The following is an 11,325-nucleotide window of genomic DNA, read 5'->3' as shown; positions in this document are numbered from 1 at the left end:
TTCAAAGCAATCTCTCTCTGTGTTCCAAACTGCAACGTTTGTGCTTGTCCGAAAGATCACCAAAGCCAGAGGGGCTTTCATCTGATTTCGGTGGGCTTTGGGTCATCCCACAGTGGGTAATGAGAATTTTACTCCCATGAGGAGTAGTCCATTAGTGTTAGAACAACTTTTGCTGTTGTTTAGTTGCTTTGTTTGTTTGTGGGACTTTTTTGCAAGGAGTGGCTTTGTTTTATACTTTTAAGCCTATTAATCTATTACTGAACAACCAAAAATCCCGCTGCCCTTTGCTTGCAAATTGTTCCTCCACAAAGCCTTTGAAGGCTATTAGAGATGGCAAATTGCCTTCATAAGTAGCTTTCCTCACTATTATCCAGACCTTTTCTTTAAAAATAAAAACCCTACAAACAAAGGTTTATTGTTCCATTCTAAACTCAGCTAGAAGGCATAGTCACAAATCATTTAGATCACTCAGGAATCGCTCTGGCTACAAGTGATGCAGAAGGGAAGTGCACACCAGGATTGGTTTTCAACTAGCATGCGGCAGTATGTCAGGGAGATGTGCGTTATCCACAAATAGAGCACAGAGCCTGGCGGGTTTTCAGGCTGTGCTACACCTGCCTCAGCAGGTACATTGCTCCTCTGGCTTGTCAGGCTCTGCTCCCAGGGTGTGTAGCATGCAGCCATCCCAAGAAAGACCTGATGACTGTCTTTAAAACAATAACTTCCTTCCTTGCTAGTGGCCCCTGAACATTTTGGGGGATTGATGAGACCAATCTTGCAAATCTAGGTTTACTAGCTCGCAGTGGAATGCAGCGATTGTCATCTTTTGATAGGGGTTTATTATTCCACACACTTGTTGAATAATCTTGCTTTAATCCCATTTCTTTTAAAAATCACCTTTTCTCTCAACTCTGATAACCTTTTAATCCATTATCTAGGAGAAATTTCTGTATCATTAAAAAAGGACACAGGGCAATGGGTAATTGGGTAGGTTTTGGTTTTTTTTTTTTCCTCTCGCTTGAATGAAAATGGATGCCTTTATGGGTTTAACCAAACAGTTCAAGCATAAAATCCATATTCACTGAGCTGTCATTTAACATTAAAAAGGGTAGGGGGATTATTTGGGGGCCAGCCATACTAATGTTATGCTGGTTATTTATAGGTCTTACTATTGCTGATTTTAAAGAGAAGTCACTGCTCCAAAAATCATCTCTTGCAGAGCTAAATTTGATCAGATTCCATAGCTTCTTTCTACAAGGTTTTCTTTGCAAGATACACAGCTGGTTTCTTAAAATCACCCTGCCTTCACTGACCTGTTAACCTGCTATATCAGTCCCCATTACACATGATTTATGTAATAGCTGATATTATGATGATATAATTAGGATAGCCCAATAGGAATTCCTTGCTGCCTTGAGTCAGCAAATAGAGACTTATGATTTCAGATGTAATTGCAGGAGGCAGAATGTCCTTCTGGTGCCTGGGGTGAACTGTATATTTCAGAACAAGGCCATTCCACTAGCAATGCATTCTGGAGTGCTGGAGATAGACACACCCACAAAAGAGCTATCTGAGACTGTATTTTTTTTCATAGCAATGGGGATGATAGTGAAAGTTTGGGAATTGTCTTAGGAAACAACTTGAGATATATCATTAACACATTGGTCAGGAAAATAGACCTAAATCTGTTAGACCAGAGAGTAACTTACAGAAGAGAAGTAATGGGAATTTCTTAGAATTGCTCATACAGCTGAAATAAAAATAAAATAATTGCTGGCACTGGTGCCTTTCCTGGAGTCCCTTGGACTCCCGATGCCCAAAGCTGGCCATTGCAGAAGTGCAATTATTCTGTGCCAGGTAATTGTACCAATACCTCAACTGTATGTTATTACAGTTTGGCTGGGTCTATAGTGTGTTGTGATTTTTTTTCATGCTCTATGGAATGCATGCATGTAGAGTGCTTTGCATACATGGCAGAACAATAGAGCTTGTTAATTCTGTCATTTCGAAAGATAAGTCACCTGCATTAGGTTCAGGCCCATGGGCTGAAGTGAAGGAGAAAATGGAAGTCTGAGGAGCTGCTGAGTACTGATCTGTTCTGTCTTTCTTGCAGTCCTTCTTCCACACTGTTCTGGAAAATAGCCCATACTGTGACTCCATGGTGGACAACAACTTACGTATCACAAACTGGAACCGTAAACTTGGTTGCAAGTGTCAGTACAAGCACATTGTTGACTGGTGTGGCTGTTCGCCTAATGACTTCAAACCAGCAGACTTCCACCGATTCCAGGTAACTGAAGCAGTCTCTTCTCTGGTACCTGCAAAGAAGCTTTTTGCCCTCTGCTAGGGTGTGGAGAGCTGCCTGGCCACATGGCTGCAACAGGAAATGGGAAGGTTTAACCACATCAAGCAAGGCGGAGAAAGAGGTGTGAGGAAGCTCTAATCTTAATTTCAGGAGAATAATAGATTGATTCTCCTGTATTTTGGCCCTTGAGACTTAATGACTGCATGCTAATGTCACAAAGCAGCTCTTTGGACTACTTGGCATTGGTAGACCTGCTGTGCTAGAAGGGAGGGAAGCTTAACACATCTCTCACTGTACCAATATTATTTGGTAACTCCTGTGAGTTTATTGCAAAGGGTTTTTTCCAAAGTGCACCTCAGGTGCTTTCTTAATTTCATGAAGTTCCTGGCTTTCATTGTTAAGCAGTGTTTTTCATCTTTGAAAAAAGCTTATAAATTGACTAGAGTGCCTGCTAGAGGATTACACAGCACAAAGCAAATCAGTTTTCGTAATTATATTCATCAACATGATTATATTTAAGTTTACCTCATGGTTTTGGGGGCCAGAGTTATGAGGTTTCAATCACCCAGGCTTGGCAGGACTGCATTAAAGAGTTTAATTGGTTCCTTTGTGACACAGTTTCCTCAAGGCAGACATGAGAGCAAATCCTTGTGCTTGAGGGTGCGTTCAGTCTCAAGACTGTATCTGGCCTGTGTATCTTCTATTAAGAATGAACAACCACTTGTTTCAAGGTCACCAGATTTGCAATTCCGTCCCTGCTGCTCCTCGGGGTTCCCTGCATAAAGCATGTTTGTTCAGGCTTTGTGTGGGATGGGGAATGTGTTACCCTACAGCACAAAAATGATGACTGCTCTGAAACAGAGATCTTTTCTTTATTGTAATGTGCTGCCTACCAGGCGCGGTTGAAGTCAGTGACACAGGCACTCACAAAAAGAGCAAATGAGATATTATCTAAGAGAGGCTCTGCTGCCCCAAACACCAATCCCAGGAAAGTCTCCAGCATGGAATAAATGGCAAGTCTTAAAAAACTCCTGCCAGTCTGCAGAGGCTGACCTGCTCCAGGCTGGGAAAACAACCCACAATGGCATTTCAGAAAACAATCAGGTAAACTGAGCTGCAAGGGAAAGTTCAAAATTAGAATAGATGTAAAGCCAACTTCTGACACTAGCCTGATGAGAGAGACCCTCAGATGAACGCACGGCACCAGAAGGCTTGCTCACGTTTCCCATGGAGGCACAAAGCAAGCTGCAGAGGAGGAGATCAGAGAGCCCACAGCATGCGCCATCTCATAGTAAAACTGAGTATCCTCAAAAGAATTTTTCAACCATGTGGGGCACTTCTGAACTCCTCAGCATCTCAGAACCCATGCTCAAATATGAGCAAGGCAGAAAAAAGGCTTTTTAAAAGCTAATGGTAGTTGAGTACCATATAAACCAGTAATATACCCAAGAGTGTGTTAAGCGCAGAGCAAGAAAATCTGCATGGGACCAAACCTAAGAAACCTCAGCCACAGATCACACCTCTCTCAGAGTTGTCTTACCACCTCTGAGCAGCAAATCCATACATGCAAAATTCTGCTCTGCTTCTGAGCCACTGTGCCACAGGATGCTTTGCTCCCTGCCTGACCGCTGATAACTTGTGCCAGTGCTGCACCATCTCCATGCTAAAGCAGTGGTTTAGAGAGGGTTCTCTGCCCCTCAGGTACTTGGAGAACCTTCCAGAGCAAGGCAGCGGGTGGCAAGGGCTGTTGGTATGAAGAGATTGGCACACCTACATTTTCTTTGAGTAATCACATAGTTTTTATCTGAATCTTAACAACACTCTTAATGACAAATTTAAGACACCTTTTAAGACCCCTTTGCCATGGGGAGAACCAGTTCATGTCCCTCAACTCCAACCCATTGCTTAGGACAAAGTGTCATGGCTGAAAATGGGAACTCACTCCAGTGTCTTTTCCTTTTGTGTCACCACAGCAGACTGCCAGGCCAACTTTCTTTGCCCGCAAATTTGAAGCTGTAGTTAATCAAGAGATAATTGGCCAGTTGGACTACTACTTGTATGGCAACTACCCCTCTGGCACACCTGGCCTCCGGTCGTACTGGGAGAACGTGTATGATGAGCCTGATGGCGTGCACACCCTCAGCGACGTCGCCCTCACCATGTACCATGCATTTGCCCGCTTGGGCCTGCGGAGAGCTGAGACATCGTTCCATGCTGCTGGAGACAACAGCTGCCGGTTAGTCTGAGTCTGTTTTTCTGGGTGTTTCAGGGGACACAGACTGGGCTCCCAAGCACTTCTTCCTACTTGGCTGTGCTCACTGGAGCACACTGTCACAAACAGGGCCAGGCAGCTGCAAGTGTACAGCACTTATTTCCAGGAGTATTTATGCCCATAATAATGCATTGGTTATTCAGGGTTGACATTATGTGACCTCTTTGCTGCACTTTTAAGGAGCTCCTCTCCAGCCTGATGAAGACTGACAGGATCCAGTTGGGCAGTGCTACCCCCACTGCTGCGTTTTCTTGATTAATTTCAGCAAGTGTATTATACCCACAGCTCCTAAACCCTCCAAGTGATTGCAGCAGAGGTCATGTTCACCTCTATTATGCTTACCAAAAGCAGAGGACAGGATTTCAGAATTAATCTGAACACAGGCAGGTTAATGGTCCTTGCTTGTTTGTTCCCCTGGGTGCATACACGGAGTACAAAGAACTACTTGCTCGAGCTCAGCTTGCCTGCTTGGTACAGCTGTCTGTGTCAAAAGTGTTGCAACTGATGGGATCCATTAGCATCAAATACATAAAATGCATGTATGTATAAATATATACATATATATAGCAAATAAAGGTCCTTATTCTTTAAAGGGAACCCCCCCCCTATATTCTAGATTCCTTTTTCGCCTGTAAGCATAGCAAAGAAGAATTTAGTCTAAAAGGGATTTGAAGGAAGAATTCCTGGAGTTAGACTTGCATAGAAGTCTCTTTTCATGATAGATGCCTGTTGCCTGCAAACACATCTGAAGCTGTTTACATTCAAAAGCAGAGACGTTTCATCTTTTAAAGTCTTACTTTACAGTCTCTTAATTCAGAATGTATTTTTTGGACCCTGCCTTTTTTTATCCTAATAGAAAACACATACAGCCTAAGTCAGCAAGTACTGAAGACATTCGTGCTTTGACAGATGGATTCTGCCCCTTTTGTGTTCTCGAGAGAGAACTGAATGCGCCTTGACCTTCTGACTTAGTCATGGAAGTGCTGAGCAATGTCCCATTTAGAAAGATGTGACAATAAGTGATCCAGATTCCTATTACAGTTTTGCCAGTAAAGGTTACCGGTGCAAAGTAATAGAAGATCAATAACAATTAGGTAGAAATAATCACTAGTAGCGTGCCTTCCTTATATGAAATAAAAGCAGACCTGAAGAAGTCCTGAGTCATTTGTCCTGCACAGTGAAGCCAGCAGAGAGGATGGGAGCTGTGCATAACCAGTACTGAAATAATTTGACAATTACTTTTGTACTTATTCCTTTTGCCAGTGTTCTGGTGATGATTTATATCAATAATCAATTCATTTCTGGGGAACTTTGCCTTGCACAGGAACTCAAGGTGCTTTTCAAGCTTGCTCAGATTATAGATAGGGAAGCCATGGCATCCACTGCTGATTGCAGCTGTCTCCAGGATAAAGCATAGCCATAGCCTTTACAGTAGGCTGGAGCCTCACGAAACAGTGCAGGGAGGAATTGCAAACAGTGATATGGAGTGGAGGCTTCATTTTCATACCTCCCTGAGCCCCCTCAAAACACTGTGAGTCAGCGTCCTTTTTAAATCGCAGAAAGGTGGATAATCCTCAGGTTTATGATTCACATCTCTCCTCTCTTGGTACTGTGTTATCTTTCTAGGTTTATGCATATATACGCTTCCTCTTTCCCCCTCGTGATTTTGCACGTGTCTAACGCAGTAGTGGCAGGGATATATTCGGGCTGAGCACCTCAGCAGTATTCCCTTTGCTGTTAGGGCTAACAGCAGCACGAAGTTAGCTGATATTGCAGTCACCACCCCAGCTCATTTCACACTGCTGCAGGCACTGCGAGGAAAGCCTCTACTGCTTCCGATCACATTTGGAGTCAATCCCATGCTGCCACCCGCAGCGGCCCGGGAGACTTTTATATGAGAAGCTGCCTTCCACACTTTTCTAACAAGGGCTAGCTCATCTCCTCAGAAAGCCATGCCCCCTGCAGACTGCTCTGGTACCAAATTAGATTGCATATCAGCATCTTCAGTGGAAGCAACATTAATGTGTGATTGAGATTTAATTTATTTCTCTCCATCTCTAGGCATTTTTACTCACTGCTGCCAAGAGACAATTTACTCAGACTATTTCAAGGATATTTTAAATATTTGCTGCTCCACACATATAAAACAGGAGGCCTTAGTACTCAGAACAGGAGTCAGATTGTTGCTGGTATTGGCTGCGTAGCTTTGCTGTGTTTTTGCTCAGTCCATCAGTGCTGGCCCTGTTTGTGCCCTGTCTTGTTATGTGTATTTCTGAAGCTCTAGAGACTTCCTTCTGGGTGCTGCCGGTTTCATGTAATGGAACGTCCATCTTGGTTAGCTCCTCTCCGTGCTTATGTCTTGAGGTGTGATAACTAGCATGAGGACTCAGACTTAGCTGACTTGACTGGGAAGGTGTGACACTGGTTGGTTTTAAGTGTGTTGCAAACCTACTTGTTTCACAGTTAATGTCAGTGCTGTAAAGTAGCAAAATATTATATTTCAGAGCTATGAATAACATGGTTTTAATTATTTATGCATCCATATGTACACAAACATCATTACAGATGTTTCTGAGACTACAGCAGACAATTGACCATAAAGTTTAATTATTTGAAACCATTGCTACTGTCTTTAAATTTGAACTGTAACTGAAAGCTTCTGAATCTCCCCATGAGAGGGGTTTTTGACCTTTTTTCAGTTTATTTTTAATTATAAGTAAAAAATCCACGGCAAAAGCAACCTCAAGTCTTTAAGGAATGTGAAGTTTATTTCCTAAAATAAAGGAGACCGAAAATGGGGAGCAGATCCTGGTGTCTTTCACTGCAGTGCCACCCTGCAGAGCACTGCCCTTGCAGAATGGGTTGGGGATCAGATGAAGATGCGGGGAATGGAGCAGGGCATCAGCTCGCCCGTGCCCAGCCTCGCAGCACCCTCTGCTGTCCCCAGCCAGCTGCTGTCCTGCAGCACGCAAGGCAGGCGCTGCCATGGCCAGGCGTTGGTAGGGACTAACCCCGATGAAGGCAAAAAAAAGAAGGCAGACGCCTGATTTACAGTCATAGACACATTTCTTGAACGTTGTTGATCCCAGCAAATAGTGCTGCAGCCTAACAATGTACGTCTCTGGGTGGCACTTTTTACCCAGAAGAGGTGGTAAGGGAAGGGAGTTTTCTGGCACACAGAGGTATCACCTAAGAGCTTAGAGCTGAGAGTATGTTCTAAATGAGCATATATTCTTAGTAACATTTTTATGTTTCAGGGTAATCAGAACAGCCTAAGAATATTTGATAATGAGTCATGAACACATTTGAAGTCTCTTAATGTACAGTGGTGAATTTTCTATTGAAATGAATGCTTCTTAAGCCATTAGCTCCAAGTAAATGGAGATTTCATGTGTCTCTTGTGTAACTGATGAGCATGTGCTGTTTTACAGATACTACCCCATGGGCCATCCAGTTTCCGTCCACCTTTACTTCCTTGCTGACCGTTTCCAAGGCTTCCTAATCAGACACCACGCAACCAATCTGGCTGTCAGTAAACTAGAAACTTTGGAAACGTGGGTGATGCCAAAGAAAGTCTTTAAGATCGCAAGCCCACCAAGCGATTTTGGAAGGTTACAGTTCTCAGAGGTAAGTATCCATAGCCACCAATGCAGAATGTCACAAGCCTCTGGAGATATTGCGTACTAATTCAGCAGCCTCTGGAAACTGTATTTCCATGTAATTTTTATGCGAGAGTGGCTCTCTAGCGTAATGTGTATCCTCTTTGTTGAAGGTGCTACTGTTGCCAGTTCAGATCTATGGTCAACCCTCATTTCTTGCATTAATCTGAGTGTCCTCACTCCCTTGTTTTAAGAACAAACTGAAGCCATTTACTGCTGTAAAAGCAGCTCAGTAACTTAAAAGTTTTGTGATTGTGATTGTTGTGGGTGCTGTGAGAGATACCTGGGAAAGATGCCATGTTTCTGCAGCTCCAGATGTGAACAGGAATGTGGTAAGCATTCCTCTCAAGAGTATGCTGAAAAAACCTCATAAAATTAGTCATAGTCAGGCACGGATGCCACATGTGAACAGAATATTGATGTTGTAACATGAAGGAGAAAATTATCGCAGCAGTGGCTGAGATTTCCCACAAATCCTGTTATTTCTTCTAGGAATTTGTCTCAGGATCTGACATAGAGTGTAAAAAATGTACCCTAAAATGTATCAGGAAAGTTGACCACTAATAGAACCTGACATCTGTGTTCTGTTTTAAAGATATAACTGTCTGAGCAGTTAATTTCATGATTTTTCTTGTTAAGCCACAAATTTCAATTAAGGTATAAAATTGATTGAACAAATGTGTTCCAGTCATTATGGCCAAGTCCATAAATTACCATCTTCTTGGGCAATTAAGAAATGCCTAGGTAGGATTCAGTGTTTTGGTGTGCATGGCAAATCCATGACACTAATGTGCCATTAAAGAGATGGATGGAAAGTGTGTTCCATTTATCAATGTGTCTGATGGTAGGCTTGCCATTTCATGCAGTGATAAATGGTCGTACAAGCTTTAATTCTTGTGATTTGTAGGAGTATTTCTGCTGTTTATTTGGTACTTTTAATCTCACTTTCGGCCTGATGCCTGCTCTGGGTCCTTCTTTTGAAAACAACCGGGCTGGCAGCAGGAAGAGTTTTTTTCTAATTGTGTGATGAAAAGAAGTATGTTGATCTTAGTGCTCTAGAACTCAAATAAAAATCTTTAGAAAGAATACATCTGACTTCATCTCAGTTGTAGGGAGGAAACAAACCTGGGACCAGAATTTACTTGCTGGCCACTTGCCAAGTCCCCCCTGGTGTATTGGAACCAACCGTTCTTCCCCAAAACCAGCCTGCAGCAACTGTGAGCCTGATCGACAGATGTCCTGGGGCAGCAGTGCCCAGTGTCAGCCTCCCCCGATGGGGGGAGCAGTGGCATGTTGGTGGCCTCTTCGCCACACTGTGCCCACAGCTCTGTGGAGCGTGTCTGCCCTGCAGGGAGGATCCCCAGATCCCACAGGACTAATGAGCCGCTCTTCACAGCCTCATAGACCATGGCTGGTCGGTAAGCAGCCCTGTAGGAACTGCTGCTGCAGTGAAGCTGTGTGAGTGCAAAACATGGGAAGGATTTAATCACTGGTGAGCCCTTTTCAGGCTGAGGAAACATTTTCTTCTATTTGAAATGCGCAAAAGGAGTTTTGGTGGCAGCTTGCTTGTTTTCATTATTTTTTTCTTGCCTAAACTCTTTAATTGTCCTCTGCTTTCATAGATGATTCATATCTTAAAAGGCCAGGAGGTACAAAGTAAATCATTTAATCATTTCTTAATTGTTTATTTTACTTTCTGCCTTCCTTTGGCCTGCAGGCATCTCTGCCTCTGAGCCAAATTATTCTGTCAGTTATCCTGGTATAAATCCAGCATTAACCTCTTCAGCTTCAGTGTGGCTGGAAAGCCTCTGATCTGCTGCTGCTTATTAAAATGGCACTTCTTTGTCAAAGTCCAGTAAGTGTAAAACAAACTAGCAGTTCAGCTAAGATGAGGGCATCAATGTTCACAGGTTAAGCAGCAGAAATGAAACTTCAAATTTGTGCTTTTTGGGACATGTCACTGCTGGCTTTTCAACAACTTTCACCCCATGATCTGGCAGAAATTTAAAACTGAATGGGGCCTTTTTAGCTGAGAGCTTTCTCCCGTCTCCCAGCTCACACCAACGGGACCCACAGGAAGAGTACAACTATGCCACACTGAATGTGCTCCTGGGTGTGTTTGTGACTCTAATGCACAACTGAAATTGCTGCAGAGACGATAGGATCTCTCCAGTCAGCCCTTCCTGCCCTCTGCTCCTTTGCTTTGCTTCTCAGACTTTGCTTCCCGAGTAGCAGATTTCACCATACGCTGTGTAAAGACAAGTGGAAAAAAAATCAGCCAGCTAGGCTGCCTAACGGCCAGTGTGGTTAATGATAACGTTTCAGTGGCACGCAGCTCCTGCACTCAGTCTTGGGCAGAGTAAAATAAAATAAACTTACAGGAAATCCAAGAGAGACGATTTCCAAACATGAAACTCCCACACCTCCTAAAATTGGCTTGTGTGCAGTGCATGCAGTATGTATCCTACCAGCCTGGGTTCATGACAACTTTTACATGGAGGGCAGAAGATTGATTTGCTATACAGTACCAAAAGTCTCAGCTCAACGTGTATCAGCTGAACACTAAGGTTTCATTTCTGGTCTTGTTAAGACTTGTGATTCATCACAGAGAATAAAATAAACTAGGTGGCAGGCAATTAGTGTGCATTGTGTGAACCTAATGGTCCTGTTTGTGGTGAGCAATGAGACACAAACCCATAATCAAGGCATAATTTATCTTGGGAAAATTTTATCTTGGGACCGAACAGAGATAGAAACAGAGATAGAGTTTTAAGCCAATGAGAGAGTTCCAGCTTTCCAAATGTACCCCGTGCACAGTGTCTGCTCTTGAAGCTCTTGAATCTCAAAATCATGGTGATTAAAATAATGATGTGGAAAATGTCAGTTTCTGTGCCACATCCCTTCATAATTTATCGGATAGTCATTACTGCTTGATTCCATTCCATACTCTGTGTATTCCATTTGAAAGTGAAAGCCTACTTACAGTGTTTTAAGGGGCTATGAAAAATATTATAGGACTGTAGTATCTCTTGGCCTGTAAAATCAGACATCTCAGTACTGGGAACTCAGCTGTGTAGAGTTCAAGGGAA

General features: G+C 43.1%; 1 protein-coding gene across 1 annotated transcript in view; it reads left to right on the top strand.

The window, feature by feature from the left end:
• XYLT1 (xylosyltransferase 1) overlaps positions 1–11,325 on the top strand; it is a 150,612-nt gene that overhangs the window by 126,666 nt on the left and 12,621 nt on the right. Inside the window, 4 exon segments of the mRNA XM_035895067.1 lie at positions 528–547; positions 2,087–2,290; positions 4,279–4,541; positions 8,009–8,204. Coding sequence (XP_035750960.1) covers positions 528–547; positions 2,087–2,290; positions 4,279–4,541; positions 8,009–8,204 — 683 coding nt within the window.

The sequence above is a fragment of the Egretta garzetta genome, unplaced genomic scaffold, assembly GCF_000687185.1.
Source record: "Egretta garzetta isolate BGI_Z169 unplaced genomic scaffold, ASM68718v1 scaffold575, whole genome shotgun sequence".
In the NCBI taxonomy this organism is placed as follows: Eukaryota; Metazoa; Chordata; class Aves; order Pelecaniformes; family Ardeidae; genus Egretta; species Egretta garzetta.
This window is presented reverse-complemented; position numbering and strand designations above follow the sequence as displayed.